The 24454-nt window shown below is 40.6% G+C and overlaps 1 protein-coding gene across 1 annotated transcript; it reads left to right on the top strand.

Moving 5' to 3' along the window:
* Positions 1 to 5103: 5103 nt before the first annotated feature.
* On the top strand, positions 5104 to 17541 carry htr1d (5-hydroxytryptamine (serotonin) receptor 1D, G protein-coupled). Its single transcript, XM_049739529.2, has 2 exons — positions 5104 to 7932; positions 13806 to 17541. Exon 2 carries the CDS (start codon positions 14222 to 14224, stop codon positions 15455 to 15457), a length of 1236 nt encoding a protein of 411 aa, XP_049595486.1. The 5' UTR covers positions 5104 to 7932; positions 13806 to 14221; the 3' UTR covers positions 15458 to 17541.
* The last annotated feature ends 6913 nt before the right edge of the window (positions 17542 to 24454 follow it).

A 24454-nucleotide genomic window follows, 5' to 3' on the forward strand; every position in this document is an offset into this window, starting at 1 on the left:
CGGGGACCCAAAAAAGCGGAAACTATATCGACCACTTTATATGACAGACAGGCGGGTAACGCCCCCCTGAGTCATATTTTTTTTGGAATATGCTTGGAATTCCGAATATAAAAAGAAGAAATGTCATGATCCACCGGGTAGTATGAAGTCGCCCGACTTTTAATATCACTGTCACACATCGTACGGCTGCGAGTGAATTGATCAATGTCACAGTTTAAAAAAAATAAGAAAATTCAATTCACACTGGAATATTAATAAAAGCCTCGCTCTCATACCTGCTCGGAGGCCGTAACGAAAGACCTGGAGTAAATTATTAACCGACTCTGCAGCTCAACTCAGCCTTGTGGAGCTTAAAAGCTGTCAAGATGGCAACTTTTTTTTTTATATATATTCTATAAATATTTCCAAAGTGCAGTTGTTCCACTGAGTCACGCCAGTCCTGGATGGAAAAAGTGGAAAATGGTATTTTTAAGAGGTAAATAAATAGTTGCAGGAGTACCATCACGTTCAAAATCAGTCCACCTTGATACACACAAATACACACACACACTGATATAAAGTGAAAAGTGCATTTTTAAGATGAACAACAGCAAACAAAAAAGAAAGAAGACTCGATAAATACAATTATGAACCGAGAGGCAAGGGAATAAGGAAAATCCTCTGTCTTATCCTTCTTGGCTTATTTTTGATTGAAATCTGGACTCTTATTGGACAATATTTCTCTTGGGATGTTAGGTCAATTTCCAAGTTGTTTGTTTAACTCGTACGATGACATTCGACATATACGAGGCCCGGGAAATATATCACAATGAATTGTATTGGACGCCATCTTTTATTTTCCCACGTAACCTTTATTGAGCCCATTGCACATATTTTAAATGAGAAAAGTTGCCGTAACCTTAAATACTGTGAAAATGTCACACAAAGAAGACACACAAAGGTCAATTATTCGACGGGTACCCTTTGCCAGCTAATGGAGGGGCGTGTAATTGTTTTTCCTGCCACTTGACATCAATGACACCGATAGATGAACAAAAATCAATGATTTGTAAATGAATAATTTTCAGTCTAATGAATGAAGTGAAATTGGATCATTTCCAGCGAGCCCAAATGTATCTATTTACAGTTTAATGATTAATATCATAAAGTTTTATAGGGCGCCGTTGTGGTATTTATGTGCAGCAGGGCTCAGTTCCTCTCTATTTTTTTTTCAAGTACGCTTCTGTTCACGTTTAGAGAAAATATGATAATGATTCCTCATTCCAAACAACAGCTGAGCAGCTTGTTAACAATGAGGGGAGTGTTGGCATTTTAGTTGCGGGACCGCTGGGATAGAACAGTCGAGATTTTTCTTTTTTTCCCCATTTCATGCTTTTTTTGACACTTTGGCGAGCTTTTAATGACAATGTGACTCCGGAGCCGTCATAGAATTTCCTGAGGGGGTAGAAAGTATCAAAATAGAGGAAATGAGAGATGAAAGTGGAGGAAAAAGAAGGAAAGTTCCTTCGGGTTAATATTTATTTCCCTGTCAGAAATGTTCATGTTGGTTTGTGGAGCAAGTTTATCTCAACTTTATGACTTTCCCTTGGCAGCCTCGCCGTCAAGTATAATAAATATATAAATATAAGTATTGTGCTAAGTCAGATGTGTTATGATTAATTACTGTCAATTAAAGCATCCTTTAGTGATTTTTAAAAAACTATCTGCTGTAAAAAAATATATATATATCTGATGAGGGAAGTCGGACGTAGCCAGATGGAGATGAACCCGTGCGAGTGTGACGGCTATTCGAATCTCAGGCTAGCCAAACGTCCTGCAGCACAATTATCATTCCTATAAATGGACCACGAGTTGAAAATTCTTTCTTCTTGCCAAGTTGGCAAACAGATTTGGAGAAGTGAACGCCCGAGGGCTCTGTTGCCATGTAAACATCAAGGAAGGGAAAAGTGATGAATGTGTTGTGAAAATTAAAGACAATGATGCATAAGATGACACGCAAGCCCAGTTTAATCATGATTAAAAGCTAAACCCTCCGAGTTTTATGGACTCTCGACAACCAATTACTGTTTATCCAGTCTTGTATTTCTTGGGACTTGCGAGGAATACCATCGATTAGCAAGTAGCTACAAATCGACTGATGTTCCCATTAGCATAAATGCTAGTTTGTCTTCAACAATGGATCAGCAACTCTTACCCACTAAGCACCGCTTAAAAAGTACAAATTATATCAACCTTTTCACTATGTTGCCACTTGAATAAAGATTTAAAGAGAAGATGTCATGCATCTGTACCAGCAGGCAAAGGCGTTTTATCGGAGTTAAAATCCATAGTGAGAGCAGAACAAAAGCTCACCGGGATTCCAAAGTGAACAATGAAAGCTTATTTATTTATTACTGTTTTCATTTATTCATAAAGGCTAGCAACAGTTATATCAGCATGGGAGCCCACTCCCTCAAAAATATTCTTTACACACATCGTGTGTCATAGAAATTCTAATTAAATATAAGAAGGGACTCAAGAGAGGACCAATACTGCTGTCAATAATTAAAAACCTATTGAAAGAGGTTAAATGGTGCCATTGCGGCGAGTCGGCTGTTATTCCCCGTAATGTCATGCATACTGATGAGAAAATCCCTATTCTTACAGATTTTTTTCTTTCCCCCCGCTTTTTTTTTTTTTTTTTGGTCATATCCCTGACGTGACAATTGTGGCTGTCCTGAGCCAAGTGGAGTCGTTTATTTATAAAACCATTTCAGGAGCACGTTTGAATGCATTGCAGCACCTGCTGTTAGACTTCTGTTATATCTGCTGAGCATGCCCTCAAATGTCACTAAGAGAATATTTCTGCGAGCTGGAACATCCAGCATCGTCTTTTAGTGTTCCAAATGGAAGCCTTTCATTTCCATAAATTTCCATTTCGATTTTGCATTTAAATGAACCACACTGGAAAAACACGTGTTCATTATTGTGGATTATTTACTCCAATTAGTACAGAAACATGAATATGGTTTCGAGAACCAGATAACCACGCTGATAAAAAAAAAAAAAATTGTAGCTTATGTCCCAAGATGCCTCGATTGGCCATCTCTTGAAACTTTGAAAAGTCGCTATGGGTAAAACTTTAATTCCATGGAGAAATCCCTCCAAGTCAGATGTTAAGAACATTCCAAGCACTAATGGATCTAGAGACTTTCTCTGTGACAGCAGCGCTAACCGCTTTGTCACCACGCTGCTCAATTATTCATTTTTAACCGAATATTTCCTTGATCCCGCTGTCAGACCTTCCGATAAGATCGAGCATACAAATGCGGACGTGCCCATCGCATTAGCCGAGGTCATTGAAGTTGGAAGAAATCTCGATGAGATTCACTTCGGGATACCTGGGACTGTCAATGGTACTGGTTCCCGTGGAGACTGGAGGGATTGGGTTATGGACCCAAAATCACGCAGAGCGGTTAGCATGTTTCCAACAGGCTGTAATTAGATGCCGGTGCCGAATGACATCTTAGAAAAAAAAAAATCACAGCACACCAGTAGATCATTACGTCACAAAAAGGTGGATGCACTTTGTGCTTATGATTTTAATTGTTATCCCCATCAATGTACATTAACGGATAAGCAAAGATACAGGACATTATTTGTTATCAATAAATAATTCACAAGCCGCTGGAGTGCAATTGGACAATTTTCCTGCTGATGGTCTCTCAAGGCACATTAATGTGTCACATTGCTCCGGTTGGCAAGTTCTGGCTTTGAGATATATAATCCTAGCTCGCTGTGAATTCGCTACTACAAGTGCACATAATGATGGTGATTTTTTTTTTTTTTTTTGCAACACACACACACATATTACTGATTGTTAGTTGCACAACAGGTTACGCGTAGGTCAACCATTTGCAGTCTGACCAAGCTTGGGAGGTTTTGTAATTTAGCAGCAGGCCTATAATTTCCACAAATGAAGTGCTTTTCCTTGTACATATATTCATGAAGTTCCCAGCTAGTCCAGCAGAACACTAGATATTGCTGTGGTCTGGGGAAAAAATATCATGACGATTTAGGTTTTCTAGTACCTTAATGGGATTTTATATTTTTCCCTTATGGAGCGAAAAAGCAGCCAATGAGACAGGTTTATAGTAATGACAAGTTTTAAAAAAAATAAAAACTGTACATTCCCTTTAGACTACACCTTCCCATTCTATCTATCTATCTATTTATTTATTTATTTATTTATTTATTTATTTATTTATTTATTTATCAGTCAGAAAATCTACCGGAGTAAAACCCTGCATCCACAACTCAACAAAATGTTTTCTTCTAGACATTCTTGAAAAAGAAAGAAAAAAAAAAAAAGTTCCTCTAGTCTGTCCATATGAGAAATATGCCAATATGTCCCTATAAATTAACATGGATGATGTTTTATTGTAAGACCAGCTACACATTTCAGTACCTGGCCGACAGCGATAGATGATACTGCCCAAATGTTGGCCCTCCATCTTCTTGCCAAACATCCTTCCCCGAGATTTCCAATGCCCAACTTTTTGATAACAAATTATTCCCTTCACCAAACTTTCCCAAAATGTCCCCCGTCCTTCTGCAGCACACCGATTGCACCAGGGTGACAACAAAAGCAGGTTTGAGAAGCTAACTTTGCATATCACTGTTTTATTCATAAGGTAACTTTAAGTTTCAAATATTTCAAACACAAGCATCTGGAAAGCTTCCTGCGGGCAGTTTTTTAATTAAACTTTATACTTGTAATTAAAAAACAAAACAATACATAAATATAAAAGACGTGGTTCCTTTCAAGACTTTGTTCGAAATTTCTCTGATCAAGATCTCACTACTGCAATGCACATGTCAAAGTTAGTGTGCTTGGCCTGATCCAAAGTGACAGCACTTGTCTGGTCGTGGACCGGCTGGCGAGATCGTAATTCTATCATTTCCACTCGAGAACACACACGTAAGGAACATGGCCCCTATGTTACTTTATGTCAATAGAATATGCCAGGGAAGATGTGCATGTGAATGAGTACACATGAGCAGGCATTTAGCGGTAAGATACAAAAACAACTTGGAGTCCAAGTTCAGAAAAAGCAGAATAAGCATTTAAAAAGATTTAGATGAAACCAATCCTGGAACTTTTCTGACACACCAAAAACCAGCTTCCTATATATATTTTTTTAATCTTATCGAGAAGCTCCCGTACTCATCCATCACACGAGCAGGTTTGAGAAGTTTAATTTGTCACTCCAGTGGTTCATCATGTTACAGCAAGTCAATTTTAGAGAATTCTTTGGAATTTCACAAATGCGACACTTCACAGCGACTAAAAAAACGAACAAACCAACCCCAATGCGAAGATTAAGCGATGCGGTCCGGTTGTTAAAAGGCGAACGACCGTCACTGTCCATCACGTTAAGTAGTCCTAATCAGAGAAATAAACGAAAAGCGGGGCCGACTTTACTGTGCGGGAGTTTATTAGTCATGAATCACCACAATAGCCTCTAATGATGTGTGCATTATTCTGACAGATGACGGAAAGGTTATTGTGCAGCTGTCATTGTGTGTATAAATGTGAGTGTATTATTGAGTTTGGAACTTGATATGTTTAAATAAGTCATCCAGGACAAGTGTAGGAGCTCTGCATTCCTTATGGAGGCAACATTTCCTCCTCATTCATCTGCTGTTCCATCAGCGTACGCTCGAACGGACATCTTTCATTCAAATGGACGTTTTTATGAGGGAGCTGAGTTTTCTATTATTGCCCTGCCACGTTACGCATTGCATTGGATATGCTTTTTCATTTTTAAAGCCAAATGGTGTGTTAGAAGAGGACCTTCGTTTGTCTGTCAGCTAACTGTAGGCGAGGTCGGGTGAGGAAAATCATCGGATCAAAAGTTGTTTGATTCTTTTCAGCGGTTCCAGCACTGCGTGACCGTTCAGTCGCATTAGGCTACGTCGCTCGGTCTGCTTTAACTCGCTTGAATGATGAGATCTGTTTCTTCATTAACATTTTCTATACTTGAAGAGCTTTCTAATTAGCTTTCAAGGAGCACCGTATTGATTCAATTAAAGATTGAAAATGGCAGAGAAGGCTGCCAACCCGTAAGCTCAATCAACGCTTTTTAATGAACGGACAATTTGGTTGCCTTGTGAATTGATGTGTATTGTGTACATAGAGGCCCAAGATATGTTACTTTTGAGTTTTACTTTTTCTTTATGTCGGGTTTGATGATACCCACTGAAGATGAACTGATTATAACGTAATATAGCCAAACACTTAGCTGTCAAACATGCTAACATAAATAGCATGCTAATCATGGCTAGCGGCTAGCGCAAACAAAAATAGAAATAATTTTCTCACAAATGTTTTATTTTTACAAATAAGGGAAGACTTAAGTTCAGCAAACATTTTAAAGATGTTACAAGTTTGCTCTAATAATAACTTTTAATGTATATAGCGCTTTTCAAGTGACCCATAACATGATAGTTAATTGCTAGCACTAAAAAGGACACAGCATCTTGTAAGTTTTTTGTTTTTTTTCCCCCCCAGGCATTATTCCTTATATTTCAATCACCCTGCATCTGCTTCAAACATTTGTCTTGTCAAACAAGCTATACTCTTTATGTCCAAATTGTCTCCATCCATCCAAAGTCAACACTGGCCGGGGGGGGGGGGGGTTCACAGTAATCTTTTTTTTTTTTCTCGTGGCAGCTGATTTTTCTTTGCCTCGACTCAATATCGCTCACGCAGTAAATTTCACAGTGGTGTGATGTGGTTAAAGCAGGTCACAGTGAGGATTTATCAGCCGTGACGCTTTCTACCGGCTTTTCCTAGCCGAGGTGTAACTTAAACTTCTGCAAATAAGTTGAGCAAAAGGTGAAATATTGAGAAACAACCCCCCTACTTACTTTTTCAGCTAACGTACTTACTTCCATATGGCTGCACTGAAAATCTGTTTGCTATATATTTATATCCTTGCACAAACAACCTATTTTTTTCCAGGTGACTTTATGGTGAAATAAATATTCACATGACTTATTTGAAATATACACTAATTTGAATTTGCCATTAAATTCAAAGTATCTGCATCAGATACACAACTTTAAAAACAAGACTCCATGAAATGACCCCCAAAGCTCCACACTGAGAATCAGAGCCATTTTGTAAACATTGGCCACAGCAAGTACAACTATTTGGCAATTCAAAAGTATCCCCAGGGGAAAAAAAAAAAAAACAGCAGTTCATGGCAGAAACATTTGGGGAGTTGAAAGAAAAACCTGCAAATCACTGTTGGCTATATCAACAAAAACATCGAAAGGGAAAGACTACAAACAAAGGCTATACGAGAAAATACAAACCACTTATCAGCAGGATTGATTTTATTGATCAATTGATTCATTGAATAAGAAGGATGGGAAGGAAATTTTCCAAACGGTAATAAATTCACTCACTCACTCACTCACTCACTCACTCACTCACTCACTCACTCACTCACTCACTCACTCACTCACTCACTCACTCACTCACTCACTCACTCACTCACTCACTCACTCACTCTCGCGCAGACACACACACGCACACACAATGAACGCAACTAGTTGACGACCCCCTCCACATCTACCCAGCGTGTCCTTTGCCTCCACCTTCTTTAGAAGGGAGGAGACGCGTCTTGTTTTGGTCAAGTTTACGCATGCAGGAGCGAGCAGCCGTTCCGCCACGTCAATCTCCACGCCGTGAGATGCAATGTGGAGCACCATGCGCGATGGCAAGCCAAGCAGGACGCACACAAGAAGCTGCGCGCTCCGTACGCGCGTTCGCTCGGGACGTGCGTGCGTAAAAAGGACTTCTCTGCTACCAGGGGATTCCCCGATTGGTCGATTTGGTGGCTGGAGCATCCAGGAAGGCAGACTCTATCCCTCGAAAACATGGTGAGTGACAATCTTTTTATTTATTGATTGTCTTTTTTTTCTTTTTAGACATCTGTGAGTTTTGATAATCATGAAAAAAAAATCATTATTGACAATATGCGATGTGGTGATGAAACAGCAAGTAATAATACAAGTAGGGATTATTGGTAGAACTCCCCCACGACCTCACAAATATTTCTGCAGCGAAAGAAATGACAGTTACTCGTTTGATAGAGCCCACTATTGTGGTTTTGCAGGTGTTCTTAATAATTTGGCATCTTCATTTAGGTACAGTAGAAAGAGATCGTTTCTGTACTATGCCATGCTCCTTTGTTCCACTTTTAATTAAAATCATAAATATTTGATAATTCCATAAGTGCATACATTAAGAAAAAATGAAAACTGAATAAATTGGGGTTCCCCCCCCCCCCCCCCCCCCCTTTGGGCATATGCACTTTGCAGTGGTGTAGAAGTACACTGCATTATGCACTGGGGTGTTCCTAATATTATGGCCTTTCCATGAGAGGGGCATGGTACAGTATTCGAAACCGACCTTTATTATACAGTGCAACTCTACTTTCTGTTAATGATAATCCATTATTGATTGCATGATTATCTAATTTGTTCTTCATCCATGACTTTTGCCTGATTGTTATGAATGGAAGAATGTTTTCGTCATAAATATTGAGACAATTGTTTACATCTTATACGCTATTTGCTGCCCACTCCAATTATGCAGAGAAGAGCATTCGGTGATTTGTTGATTCTTGATATGATCCAACGGGAATTTCTCCATATTAGTTCTCATCATCCTCATCCGTCTTCATTGCCTCTCGTCTGATGATTGGTCCCCATATTGGCAATATTTCAGTGATGTCAGAAGTCCAGAGTCAAAGAACTAAATAATGAAAAGAAGTAACTCAGCGGTGTGCAAGTGAAATCAGAGAGAACCGGCATGATGAAAAGTGCGCTCGGTGTACTGTGCTGATGCTCTGTTCTCTCGCTCGTGGCCCAGAGGTGAGCACAACCGCATCAGAGCCATTAGAACAGCTGGAAAATCCTCGCGGTGTTGTCATGCACCCGCTGATTAATAGTTAATGATACAGAGTCATGGAAATGAAATAAATTAGGAGTTAGTTGAATAAATGAGAAGCTGCTTGTTATGCTAATGATACAAATCTGGCTTAATAATTAACACTGGAGGAAAGGCTTGATGATGTGGAGAAAGCAAACCAAAAGATCTCTGTAATGGAGGTGGATGATGTGGATAGTAACCAGCTCGTGGTTGCAAGGAGGCGTGGTGCGTGAGGCTGCAAATCACTGAGATCGCTGTGATCACTCAGGGCCAGGTGAGGCTCGGAGTCAAGGGTGCTAAGAAACCTCAAGAAAAATGACTCTCAACTACATCCCGCTCAATCACCCAACAAGAAAGCACCGGTGAAACCATTGTTTCAAAGCAGCAAAGATTTGTGGCGAGGTATAGCAACAGGAGAAAGATATTAAGAAAATGATCATATTCTGAGAACGTGTTACTTGATTGTACAAAAAGACAATGTGCTATGCTCTTGGTTGTCATGGTAACAAAAACCCTTCCCTGCGTTTGCATGAGATGGAACAAAATGACATGATTTGAACTCAAGTGTGACAAGCAACCTTGCCACGGTTACCATGGAAAAAGTAACTTAGTTACCTTACGAATTAAGTTACTGATTATTTTAAAACGACCTGTGTTACTTTTGTGGTTAATCAACAACCCTGCTTAACGTAAAATTGACAGATTTTTATACATAATCAGAAGTGCATTTTTGAAAAATATAAAAACTGAATATGAATTAAAAACTAACTATAATAGGGAAATCCCAAACTATCATAACCCTAACCCTCACAAAGACTTTAAAGTGCAACTGAAAGGACAATCCAGCACTCAATGTAAAGGTTTGTTGTATAATTCTTAATCCTTCGGGTATTTTGATAAAAGCATGTCACGGACATGCTATAAATAATTCATTAAAGATGCGCTTGAAACCATCAATGACCTTCCCTGTTTCCAAAATGTCAATATAAATGCTAATATCGCGCCAAACATTTCTGTGTTACATATTCATGGCAAGTGTAACTAAAGTAATAATGGCAAAATTATAAAGAAACGTGGGGGGGGGGGGGCACTGTTTTGTTTTCTCCATGTTGTTTGCTTAAGGTCTCTCAGTGCATGACGGCTATGAAACAAATGTGGGATAATTTTAGCGTCACAAGCGACAACACATGACTACAAACACACCGAAATGCTTTGAGGTGCCTTTCAACGTCGCATCGCCAGCCCCCCGTTAGGCCTTCCTAAGCGTATACAGTTCGTGTTGGCTCGATATGATCTGAGCAGATGGCGGCTGCAAAAAAGTCTGCCTTTGGGCTATGAAACACACCCTGCGAAGCATTGATGAGATTTTGTGAAGATGCGGCCATGTGATCAATAATACAGATGAAGATAAACTCATAGACAAGCCTCGTTGAGACAAAGCTGTTCATAGTCGTGCAATGCGGACAAGTGCTGCGCTAGAGAACGCCAACTCTTGTCATTTATCACGGCACTAATCATAACACTAGAGGCCAGTCGGTGAAATAACGCAGAGTCGAGGTAAACATCGGTGTCACAAATTGATAGTAAACAGTACGGAAAGGACAAATAATCGTCACAACACCAGTCATCTGTTACGGGACAGATGCAGTTTACAAACTCCGGTTTCGAGAAACGAGCGATTTTCAAAGAGTGCTCGCTACTGCCACCAGTGGGGGTTCAGTTGCACTTTTTTGTCACAAATTTACTATATTTACAATCGTTCGATTCAGAGCTGTCAAAATTACTCGATTAATCGACAAGTAATCGATTAAGCTTTTAGAGCCATTTTTTTTTTTTTGCCTTAGAATCGTCCAAATTATATAATTTCAGTTTAGTGGGCGGGAACAGCCTGTAGTGTGTGTGCACTAGGGTGTGAGTGTGTGTCCCCCAGTGTCAGATTTATCCTATGGACTAATGATGAAGGGCCTCTCCGATGTCCTAGTTCTGTACTGGTGCCTGCTCCACTTTCCAAGGGTCACGTCCCTGAAGTAGAGTTGGGTAGCTGTGACGTGTAGCGTCTTTGAAAATATTGTTTCCGAAGCCTGAGGAGATTTTATTTCTTAGAATACGATGTCAGGGTGCTTCGTTTTAATCGGTCTTATGGAAATAAACTTCAGTAAAAGTTGTTGAGATAGATATTTATCTACGTATGCCAGTCTTATCCGCCTCACAGTTCTGAGGTTAAAGGTTCAAGTACGGGTTTCAGCCTTCTTGTGTGAGGTTTGCACGGTCTCCCTGTACTTGCGTGGGTTTTCTCCGAGGACTTCGGCTTCCTCCCACGTTCAGAGAACAAGGTTCATTGAAGACTCTAAGTTGTGCTTGGATGTGACTGGCAGTGTGGATGGTTGTTCCCCGCGATTGGCTGGCGAACAGTTCACCGAGTACCTTGCCAAGTTGGGAGAGGCTCTCGCTCATTTGTAAGTTGTCCCCTTTATGGGCTAAAATGATGGGCCAGATTGGAAACGACAAAATGTGACAGTGAAGTTTAGCATAGCCAATGAGTCGCATGTGGAACGCCAGGTGCCTTCTGTCCACCGCAGGCGCACTTTGGCTTTTACCTCTAAGGCCTGAATTAGCATGTTCTCAAAAATCCTTTTTCTTCTACTTGCATTTGCATGTGCGCGTAGGCGGATCGTTGGGGGAGGAAGGGGCGGGGGGGGGGGGGGGGGGGGCAGATGGTGCATGTGCACGTACGCCTGCACAGCCCAGGAAGAACACCTACTCTCCGAGCTCTGGGGCACCTGCAAATAACACGGATGTACCAAAAGCCCCCCACAGTTTTGCAAAAAGAATAATACCTCATTCTTTTTTCCTTTCATTCCTTAAAAGCTGCAAATCTTCGCCGCTTCACCAAATATTAAATATTTTTCACCACCAAATATTTGGAAAGTTGAATAACGACATAGAGTTAATTGTTTAGGTCTAGCTAGCTAGCTAGCTACACACTGTTGAACAGGAAACGAGACAAGTAAGTCTTCTTAACCAAACGGATTTTTATGGAATATGAGGTCAAATCTAATTTTTGCGCTTTTTTTGCAAACCTAGAATATAATCTGTTCCACCTGCGAGCGCTTTAACCTTGACGCTACACTTTGACATACCGATCGTCTGGAGTGCTCCAACAATTCGACTAATCTATATTTTATACGGCCATTCTTCTCCAAGCGCCATCTATTATTCATGTTTTGAATGGTTGCTAGACAAACAAAACACTACAACTGTTATTTTATATTGCGATGTCAAGCGGCACGGGAGTAAAACGTGTTTGCTAATGGGACACTTGGCACAAATTAAAAGTTAAATAAAGGTGGACATCTGGCTCGTAAAGAGACACTCCAATGCTCAGCTGCCATCTAAAATTACGACTTTGTGTAACCTTTATTCCAGTGGCGACATAACATTGTTTCACATCTCATCGAGGTTAATAATAATGAGTTGGGAGAATACGAATAAAAGCTGGGCGAAGTTTCACGGACGTAGTGAGTTTCGATGTTCGTAGACAGTCTTTACAGATTTTCTTCAGATTTTCACAGGCTCGCATTGGGAAAATCACAGTCTGTTTTCTGGCTTCGGTCTAATACCTAATATATCGGCCCGATATTTCTCAATGGTTGAAGAGTCTCCTGACTCCAATTCAATTCCATTTTTTTTTGCCAGCATCAGCTACATTTGATGTACTTTTCGTCAACACACTCATTAGAACCGTGCCCGGTTATCATTTAGTGCACGCTCGAGTCAACAGTAGACAGGCGTTGACAGACGGGCGGTGATAGCTCTACTTCTGCTGAGTTAAATCAATTAGTCCCCCTCCAGCGGGGGCCAGGCGGCATTGGCAGGTCCGCCTGGTTCACGGGGTGAGTCTCTGGTTCAACCTGCGCTGCGAACACATTATGTCGAGCATCTGGTGGGACTTGAGCCAAGTCTGAAAGTACAAGTGAATTGGATTACTCATGAATGGGGCTGTGATGTACTGAATTGTACAGTTTGGAAGCTGTAAGCGCTTCATAGTTGCGGGGCTCCGCCCCTGTAGCGTTTCATTTAAAAACCAGATGGAGGAACTAATGTCTTTTCACGCAAGCAGTATCCAGCCCAATTTCGGCAGGGCCTGTCCCTGATTGGAAATCTTTTCCTCTCATCCATTCATTACCAGCCTCATTATCTCATTGTCTTGCAAACCAGAGCACAAGGAAGATAAGCCTTGTGTTGGACTTGACTGAGATGTAAACAGATAGGCCAATCAACCATCCATCACATGTGATGAAAGCGAGACTGGAACATAACCGCAAAGGTCCCACACAATCTATTTCGGGAAGCGTGTTAGTTCTTCTAGCTATCTAGCGCTATATAGCTAGCTTTACATAGCTAGCTCGAGATATCTAGCTTTATATAGCTAACGCTATCTAGCTAGCTCTATCCATCTAGCTCTATAGCGCTAAATATCTAGCTCTAGCTAGCTCTATCCATCTAGCGCTTTCTATCTGGCTCTATATCTATCAAGCTCTATCGAGCTGTCAGCATTTCTGCTGCACGCCACACAAATTAAATGAGGAGAGCGAGCGCTAGTACTGAAAAGCCACTGGCGCGCAATGCTACATCCCACATTGTGCCACCTGTCACCCTTCGTGTGGATCCAGAGCGCTTGAAACTGGTACAAATAAAGTTGGACAAGAATTGCATGCGATTGCATTCCCTCTGGGAATGAAGCGTGACTGATAAAAGAAAGACACTGTCACCAAGATGAAATCTAATGAGTTTCTCTCGCTCTCTTTTCCACATACAGAAGAAGACCAAGGAACAAGTATGGAGAAAGCCTTGACTGGATCATGAAACTGTTGATCGGGTTTTTGTGGAGATAGCGGCCTGACAAGCCCACCTGTGTAGCTGTCATCAACATCTTACCGCACGCCGCCTCGTCTTATTGAAGTGGAGCCCATTAAAGTGGTTGATAGATACAAAGGTTCGCCGCCGAGGTGTTCTTGCCGTCCGACTGCAGCTTGGAGATGAGATAAGAGTGGAAAGAAGAGCAACAAAAGTGGGCATCTGACAGAAGCTGAATACAAATGACGATCCACGGCTCCTGTAAGCGGGCTCGAATCGATATTACAAAACTGAAATGGACAAATAAGCCGGCTTCAATTACAGGACCATTAGCTCGGGACACGAAATGATGGGATTAGATGGTAGCTTTGGGTTGATATGAAAAACGGGGCTTGGGGGATTGAACCCTGCACTTATGAGCACATCTGTAATGAGGATCTTCTGAAGCTGATCTCAAGCAAGATGGAGGTGTACAACAGCTCACTGGACTACTTCACCGGCAACGTCACGGAGATTCCCGATCTGACCACCGAGTCCCCCTACTGGAGCGACGCCTCCATTTTGGGCTTTCAGATCTCCCTGTCCGTGCTCCTGGGGGTGGTGACTTTTGCCACGGTGCTGTCCAACGCCTTCGTCATCGCCACCATCTTCCTAACCAGGAAGCTGCACACGCCCGCTAACTTCCTGATCGGCTCGCTGGCCGTCACCGACCTCCTGGTGTCCATCTTGGTGATGCCCATCAGCATCGTGTACACGGTGAGCAAAACCTGGTCGCTGGGGCAGATCGTGTGTGACATCTGGCTGTCGTCCGACATCACTTTCTGCACGGCGTCCATCCTCCACCTGTGCGTCATCGCCCTGGACCGCTACTGGGCGATCACGGACGCGCTGGAGTACTCCAAACGCCGCACCACGCGCCGAGCCGGTATCATGGTCGCAGTCGTGTGGGTGATCTCCATCTCGATTTCCATGCCTCCGCTCTTCTGGCGGCAGGCCAAAGCCCACGAGGAGCTGACGGAATGCTTGGTGAATACAGATCAGATCTCGTACACCATCTACTCCACCTTCGGGGCATTCTACGTTCCCACGGTGCTTCTTGTCATCCTCTACGGGCGGATTTACGTAGCGGCGCGCTCTCGTATCTTTAAGATGCCGACGGCGTCCGGGAAGCGCTTCACCACGGCGCAGCTCATCCAGACCTCGGCGGGCTCGTCCCTGTGTTCGCTCAATTCCTCGTCCACCCAGGAAGGCCATCTCCAGGAAGGGCACGTCCACTCAGGAACGGGGAGCTCGCCTCTCTTTGTGAACAGCGTGAAGGTCAAGCTGGCCGACAGCGTGCTGGAGAGGAAGCGGCTGTGCGCGGCTCGCGAGAGGAAAGCCACCAAGACGCTGGGCATTATCCTGGGCGCTTTCATCGTCTGCTGGTTGCCCTTCTTCGTGGGCACGCTGGTTTTGGCCATTTGCAAAGACTGCTGGTTTCACCCGGTACTCTTTGACGTCTTCACCTGGCTGGGATATCTCAACTCGCTCATCAACCCGGTCATCTACACCGTGTTCAATGACGAGTTCAAGCAGGCCTTCCAGAAACTCATCAAGTTCAGGCGCTTCACCTGAAGACCCCGGAAATAGTACAACGAAGTAGAATTCATGTAAATTTAACATCTTGTGAACATACGGTGGATGTTTTTTATTTTTTACACCCGGATTGATCAGTGCCATACCACGCCGGATATCGACAAAAGACTTGCATGCGGAAACGTAATAATTATTGCATTCATCTCGAAAACATGAAGATGGAATCACTGGCCACAACATTAGGTACACCTATTGCAGTGTGAGGCACAACGGCTAGCAAGTGTACCTTATAAAATGGCCAGAACAATCCAGCTTTGGGTAAAGCCATCAAATGTATCCGTCTTCGTGTTGTACTGTACGCTGCTGCTCATGTATGTTTTTCCCGTGGTGCAGTAAAATACTTTTCCCCTAAAAGGTTCCGTAAATTGCTCTCCATATACGCTCTTGTGTGCGCTTGAAAGTGTTTGTGTGCGTCTGAGTGTATACGAAGCGGCGGCTTGGTTGAAATGTATGCGTTGTCAGCGCACCGGGAGCAGCGTGGAGTGTTTGACATTTGTTTAAGAGCAGGCTTGCCTTGTTATTATGTCGACTGAAAGGAGAAATGGCATTACCCAATAAAAGGCATTACTGTGCTAAAAAGAAGCGGAGCACGTGGATAGAGTGGTCGATATGTGGGGGGAAAAAAAAACAGGTCAAACTAAATGTTTTTTTTAAATATAATTATTTTTAAAAGCAAGTAACCTGAGTGAACTTTGAATGTATTCCGTGTCAAATAATGTTTAACAACAACAGCAACACATAAAGGTTGCATATATTTTAAGCGCTTGTTGGAGAAGGTCAAAACCACCCGCAGTCTATAATGGGGTGACTAAACCATATTTCATGTATGTGTGTGTGTTGGGGAAAATATAAGATCCACAGTGAGGAGCAAAACATTTTTTTTTTTTCACCTTCCTCTACCGTGTGAGGCTCAGACAAAAAAGCAGTCACGCGTTCAGTGGATTTATGAGAGCGTGCCCCTGGGGAAAAAAAAATTCTTTATCTTAGCACATGACCCCAAATAGTGTGAGGTCAAATGACAAAAACTTGTGATCCAACCACAAACTATTTTCAGGTTCTTCAACAGCTTATCCAAGATCTCGTGACCCGATGGCCATTCCTGCCATCATTTCTTCTCAGGCACTTTGCAAAGTACCTAAAAGTGCTGCTTTAGTCTTTTTCTCAGGCACTTAATTAATTCTCTAATCGCCTCGGAACAACTGAACATTTATTATTCATGTCGACGCTAGTTTCCCATTCTCGTTTGTCTTCGTTGAACTTATTAGGTGCTTAAGTCATTACCCCTGGTCTTAAAGCAACAATAGGTAATCATTTGACCTCCAAATTGTGTTTCTGGCACATAAGCTCGGAGTAAGAAGAATTCTACCCTTGTTGCCTTGGCAATCTGGAATCACTGACTTCAGTGGTCAAAAATAATAATTGGACTAGCTAAGACGTCGCCTGCTGGGCTGTCTTTCGATAAACGTAGCCGCACACACAAAAGAAAAGCGCAAAACATGACATCGTTATATCACTACGTTTATTTATTTTCCAGTTTTTCTGTTGCTTTGGTATTTCTCAGATCAGAAGTTTCACTGAATATATTCATGTTACACTTGTTTTTCATGTGATAATTATGCCAGCTATACATTTTTTTTAAGTACAGTAAATGACATGTCAACAGTAGAGGGCGCAAGTGAGCTAAAAAGCCAATTAGTCCCTTAATGCTGCTCTTGTGCACGTAATTAATTTCAATTATCCCCTTAGGCGGCTTCTACATGAATAAATAAATCATCAACTGTAATTGAGGCTAATGATGAGCACCCTCCACAGCATCTGTTTACTAAATCATTTCGCATATTTTATCCACAGATGTGAGAGGGCACAATATCACCTTGTAATAATGTACAGTATAAAAAAAATGCTATCAAACAGTGATGGACAAATAAAAACCTAATTAAGCTAGCGAGAGAATTTAATACAGTCCAAATGATTTATTATACCACTGGGAGTTCTGGACCAATTAAGTCAAATTAAAAGAGATCATTTTCCATGGCTGGAAAGACCAATGCGAGTGTACGTCATCAGACGGTTCTCAGAAAAAAAAAAAAAAAGATAAATAGAATGCTTGAAGCAGAGAGAGCAAAGGAAGTCGCTCCGTCCATCTATCTGCATTAGTGTGCAGAGAAGTGGCCCGGATAACGTTAGGCCGTCTTGAGCCTGAAGTCGGAAAGGTCAGCATGCACTTAACCTCCTGGGATGAGGACTGTCAGTCGTAGACGGCTGCGAAGGGGCTGCGGCGCAGACCAAAACAGCTGGATGATGGAAATGGAAAGGCAACGTCGGGATTGCAAACAAGACAAATTAGCCTCTCGAGATTCAACCTTTCAGTCAGAACTTTGTAACAGTTATTGTAGAAGGGCTGAGTCTTACAGCTTTGTTATTGAGTTTAAATGGATGTCTTTTTTCGTCCGTTTTACGGGTGCCTGAAGAAATACCTTCAAATGTTATATTCATTTATATTCGAAGTAGTTTGTGATGGTGTGCCTCACCCACGTTGAATTTAAAAGAAATAAAGGGAGCCAGGAATCTACTCGACTGTGTTCACCCCCACAACGGCGCAGACGCCCATGTCTCCTTGCGCCCGTCTACGAAAACGTCAATAGAATGAAAACTCCATAGTGAAAACTCGCACTGGATACGAAGAGACCTTGTTTTCCCATTTCATGAATATTTCAACATTGCAATTTCTGATGCAATTGCATATTCCCTTGTATCATAGAACAGATATCAGATTTCATAAGATTCATGATTACAGATCAGTCTGGATTTATTGATATGAGCAGCATGAGGAAAATCTGAGTGTTTTTGTTGTTGATTTTTTTTTTTTTTTTATAAATTATGCAAATGTTCCCATGGGAAACTGTGCGCAGCAGGCTTACACCATGATTAACAAGTATGCGATCTGACGTGTTTTCCTCCACCTCTATACCAGCGTGACCACTTGGACGCCGCTTTCCATGCATGTAGAAGAGCATGCATATTTAGTGGTGTATAGAATGAGACCCCAGGAGAGCTGAACAACACATTGTGGGTAGAAGCCTTCACTAAACTAAATCTATAGAGAATATGTTAGGCCTGAGTATTTCCCAATAAAATTGGAGAGGAAAATTAGCCGAAGAATTAATTTTAAATGCATCCAAAAAAAATCAAATTAGACCCAATTGTATGTATGTGTTATGGTGTGGGTTTAAATCAAATAATTATTCAGAATATAAAATAAATATTTAGCTTTGGACTTATCACTGCCAAATGTCAAAAAATAAACACATGAGCAGTGCACCGCGCCAGGTTTTACTCACAAAGATAAAGACCACAGCAACATTTAAAATTTCCATCAGTGACTTGGCTGGGATTCAACTGGCGTTTGATGACAAAATTTGCCTTTGATGCTGTTCTTTGGAGTTGTGGGGCATGCGGGATGAAAAAAGGTCATGTTTGAAATGTTTCGCAGTTTTAGCAAAAGCACTGCATGTAAAAAAAACAACCTTTGGGGGGGAAAAAGTGAATGGTCGCCACGTTACAATCGCCCTTCTGTTGACGTGTTACACATTGAGACAAAGTGAAACGGAATTTATCACATTCTAGCCAATAATAGCCCGGGGTGTTAATTTACTCAACTGCAGGTGGGTAGAAACCATTTTCCTGGATGTTATAATTTATAACAGAAGAAAATAGACTTCAGACCATAATAGAAATGACAGCAAAACAAGGTCAAGGAATCCCCCACTATTTTGAGCACGGCCGCTAATTTATTACTCATCGACATTCCCATAAAGGGATTGGAATGTTTTACAGATTTCTTTTCAGCGCAAATTGTTTCTTTGGCACCAAGATAATACTCGATCATTAAATATTGTGTAGGGAACAATGGTTTACATTCTTCTGGAGGTGCTGCTGTTTTGTTTAGCAACAAGTTTTAGCGGCGTACCAGGCAACTAATCAGGCCGCAATGTCCTGTTATTGATCTGCAAGAGCAAAAATGGTTGCTATGACAACAGCAACTACGTTAGACACAATGCAATGTTAATCATATTGACAAGACAGGGATGGTCGAATACTGCATTTATACAAAAATAGCTCATAAAATATGTATTCTATGCTTTTATTTTGTTTGTATGTGCCCAGGCAACCAATCTAGAATAAATATCGAAATTCAGATAGGTTCTAGCTCTTGACCCAATCACATTGTGTGTCTTTAATTTTGATAGCTTGAGCTCTTAATTAGAATCGCTGGGACCCAAGAAGCTCGATATCGTTTAAAAAATACATGGATGAATATTTTTCTATGATTCATATTTTGATGCTTTCATCACCAAGACAGGAAATCTTCCCGTGGAGGAGGAAGCATTTTATTCAACATGCATTATTCAACAATCATAAATTACTATACACAGATTCTTTACACTACACCCAAAAATATTTTATGTATGCATATAGATGGTCACATATGAGACAATTCATCGATTATCAAAAATTCTTGATTAATTTGATGATCGATTAGTTATTGATTAAGCTATTAAATATTAATATAATTTCCTCTTTTTACATATTCAATGGGACAGAGGCCGGTGTTAAAACATGCTGTATGTACAGGACATTTTTCCATCTGCCCTTTTTATGAAATATTCAGAGTAATACTTGTGTTATAATTAAAATTCAGTCACAACATGTCTTGGGTCATTAGTGTTGCGAGGCGAGCTGGCTGCTTCTGAATGCATGACTTGGGAGAACATCTTCCGTCATAAATACTGCATCGGTGTCTTCCACGGAGAGTTTCTACATGGCTCAAAATGTCTTTTTTTTTTTTTTTTTTACCTACTGTGCAGCAGTTTGAGGAAAGATTTTTGCTCGCCGGCCCCCTGAGGCTGACTTAACAATGTAACCCAAGTTACCTTGCCAGTCATCACTGTGGACACTTGCTGTAAAAGTATTATACAACCTTTTGGGGTGTATACAATTCATTCCAGGGCTGAGGTTTATTTATTTTTTTTTTTATTTTTTTTTCCAATTTGGACAAATGGAAAAAAAAAAAGTATTGCTCTTTAGAGTTAAACTCCTCGGAAAAACTTTATTAACCGCTAAGGCACTTTTCAAGTCACATTTCAGTTTCAACTATCACATTTAATCATTCTTAATATTAAATAGATGTTGGAATGTAAAATATTTATAGGAGTTGTTTCAAATGATTCAGTTGAACTCAAAATGGCTATATAACACCGAATTAATTTATTTGAACGGCCAGAAGCTAAGATTTTCCAATTTATTTTTATTCTCTTTGCAACCCTTTTTGAGGCTGCTGGAAAACTTATTGGCAAGTGTGACACCTCATGTCGTCATCTTTTCGTTGTCCCTGTTTCACAATGAAGTTGCCTTTCTATCTTAGCGGCCACACATTTATAGGTCAAGTTGGATGCTATCGGATAGGAGACGCTAACGTAGCCTTTTATCAATACAAAAAAAAGGCGGGCCTTTCTGTCTCCGTTGGCCTGGAGTGCCTGCCGTGATTATCCCAGGCACTTGGTTCCTTTTATGACTTGAGTAACTCACCGGTTGAAAGGGACTCAGCTGAAACGCAAGGGAAGAACAAGAAAGGGGGGAGAAAAAAAACAGATGATGAAAAGAGAGGATTAAACGAGGATGATGGAACGTGATTAAAATGGAGGAAGGACATTTGGAGATAAAAGAAGTTGGGAGACTGACAGCAACTTTCATCTGAAACTTTTCACTAAGTTTCAGTAAATTAATTAGAAGAACATAATACTCTTTTAATACTATTAATTTAATTTTTAATATTACTAAATATATTACAAAATTACATATTATTTTATTGACCAATTTGATGGGCTACTTTCACTTCAGTGTAAGAAACAAGATGATTTAAATTAACATTCTGTTTCTGATGTTTCTGAGCATAACATTTAGTTTTGGGTCTTGGAAAAAGTCCAAATGTTTACTTTGGAATTTAGTAATTAACTGTTATCCTTTCTGATGCCTGAAGGCAATTTAAAAATCAGCCAGAAGAGATTTTGTTGAAATGTCTTATGAATAAAAGCCCATTATCTTGTCAGAAGTCATTATGTTTGTTTCCTTACTGATTATTTCTGTAATATTGCAATGCAACGCAGATTTACAGATGTTATTTTCTCTGCTTTAGTTTTTGGGAAGAAAAATGGGTTGTTTACTATTTGGCAGCAGCACAGGGAGTGGGTAGAGAGCTCTCCTGGGGGAGGCAAAAGAAGATCACAACGTCTCTTGGCTGCTGAGCAGGTGAGCTTCAGTGGAAGTGGCATGGAATGCTAAGGTCATCGTACAGAGAGGCTGCTGGGAAGGTTAAAGAAAGTGGAAAGTTGAGTCCCACGGGGATGAAAGGCTTTCCGAAGCGGCTGGTATATAATGTTCTTTCATGTCCGTCAAACAAGTCATCGGCTGGGGCACAGCCGAGACATTCCATGCTATTCTTCATTCACACTTCTTCTACAGTCTGTGTTGCTCCAGCATGCTGGATATAAAATTAAAGCCAGAGTAAACCTTTTTTTTTTCTTTTTTTTTTAAACAGCCCTTCAGATCAGGGAGAAAAGTTTGTGATCATCTGATGTAATCATTTGAAAGTCCTGGTGAAGTCGATTTGTTCAGCTCTTGAGTTTTGGGGCTACTTTTGTGGCATATCATATAATTGTATTATATTATATATTTTATTTTCATCTTATTTATTTATTTAAGTGTTTGTCCTCAGGGGTCGCAGGTTAGTTGAAGCATGGTTGGACAAGCCCAAAATCTAATAATAACAATAATAATAAATATTATTATTATTAAATCTAACCATGCTACCCTCTTATTTTATAAAGATTACATTTCAAAGATTGCCATCAAGAAGCTGTTTACCAAGCAATTACTGGACTGTTGTCAATTCTGTTTTTTTTCATTGGCATTCCTGCACTCTAATCACAGCAAAAGCAATTTATTTGCGCTTTGTGATGGCGCCGATGCTCCGATTTCTATGCACTTGCACATGAATTAGTCATCACGTGTTAAAGATAGTCCCTCACGCAAGGCGAGATGAGTTTCGACTTGTTTGTGGGATGAAGCGTTTGTCAAAGATCATTGCATTCATTCAAATGCACTCTCATGGAGGGAAACATGAATTAAACATGAAACGATTTTTAACGTGCTAAGGGAGTTTGAGATTGTCTCACGAATGCTGTATAGCAATTGTACGAGCTGTCAAAGACATAAATCTGGTTGACCTCGCTCACAAATTCAATTCATACAGTACACAATATTGAAATACTCTCCTTGATAACATTCAATGGTATAATACATTTTTCGTAGTAAAGGTGTTTCACAAATGAATGCTAGAGACATCCAGGAGTTTGTTTGCGGACTGTGAATAAGATAGTTTCAATTATGTGTGAAGGTTGTGCATCTATGTCAAAGCTTGCACTTCCCCTTTTGTTCCAGGCAGCACTTTTCTTTCATCTGCCTTAACAAGCTGACCATTTATCACCTCTCGCTTTTCTTAGCCCCTTTTTTCACAATCCTGGAAAGAAAATAAGACCTTTTAATGCTGGTCTAGTCGTTAGCTTCATTGGCTGAGCTGTTTAGTCTTAAAAATAAATAAATAAAGGATTGTTTTGGTAACCCATACGCTACCGACTGTGCAAGAAATGAAAGCAGCACTCTGTGATATCAAAAGTTGGACTGCTGCAGTGGAGGGAGAATTCACCTGTGGTGCTGGAGGGGAAAAAAAGAACTTCAATATGTGCTTGCAAAATGTTGTTTAGCATAAATAAGCGCAGCTGACGTGAAGTAATATCGGCCTCGTTTATTGGAGGTGAGCAAATCTGACTTTGCATCACTGATACGCGCCATTACAACAACTGTATGCAACTCTACTTCATTGAATGTTCTTTTATTGGAAGACAGCACATACTGTTGCTCCACGCCCAGGCCTTCCTCCCTCCAGCCAGCCATGTTCATACGCTATGCACACATGCACAAACAACACACACACACATGCAGTTGCTGCTTCCACTGATGTTGGTGGGCCAGGAAATGAAAGGCAGCCTATCGCCGAGTAATAACGTTGCGGTGATGATGAACTGGTGGTGAAGCAAGATAAAGATGGATTCCCGAGAACAGCACAACACACATAAAAGAGAACTGTTGCGCTCTCTATAATATCCACATGGGTGTTATTGCACAAATTAATATGTAAAGTCCAAACAGACATCCCTTTTGGTTGCATTTATTTATTCATTCATTTATTAATTTATTCATTCATTAATCCATCCATTTATTTACTTATTTATTTACTGGAGGGAGACCGATTATGGTTTTTAAAACGTATTTGTTTTCTCTGTTACTCTGAAAATTAATCCATTTGCCTGAGAAAGGGAATAGCAGAAAGTCAGTTTTCTCATTTGTCAAGTGAGAAACATTACAACACTGCCCTCCTGTGGATGTGCACGTATAATGCATGTGCATATAAAGGGCCAAAACTGCCAAATTAAACAAATGAAAATAAAAACAATTGTGAAAAATATAATATAAAATTAAATTAAAATACATCTAGAAAGTGAAAATAAAAACAAACGTGAAAAATAAATTAAAATACATCTAAATTGATATTTAATTGTACACGTACATTTAGTTTATTTTCTATTTTTGTATTTATTCTTGCTCTAATTATACCTGTATATTTTTGTTATTTTTAGTCACATATATGCTTTTAAGTTTAATTGTTCGCCAATGCTGTTCTGTCGCTTTGCATATCGTTCAATTAATCCTGATTCAATACCGCCCTCTTGTGGCACTTAATAGATAAAGCAACCGGCCCCGAAAGTGTGTCAAGTCACCTCCAACGTGCACGATCAGCTGCTTAGCCCACTTCCGCATATTTGTTTTGGCTATTTTTTATTCTGCTATTTTTTCCAG

Source organism: Syngnathus scovelli, chromosome 14, assembly GCF_024217435.2.
Source record: "Syngnathus scovelli strain Florida chromosome 14, RoL_Ssco_1.2, whole genome shotgun sequence".
NCBI lineage: Eukaryota > Metazoa > Chordata > Actinopteri > Syngnathiformes > Syngnathidae > Syngnathus > Syngnathus scovelli.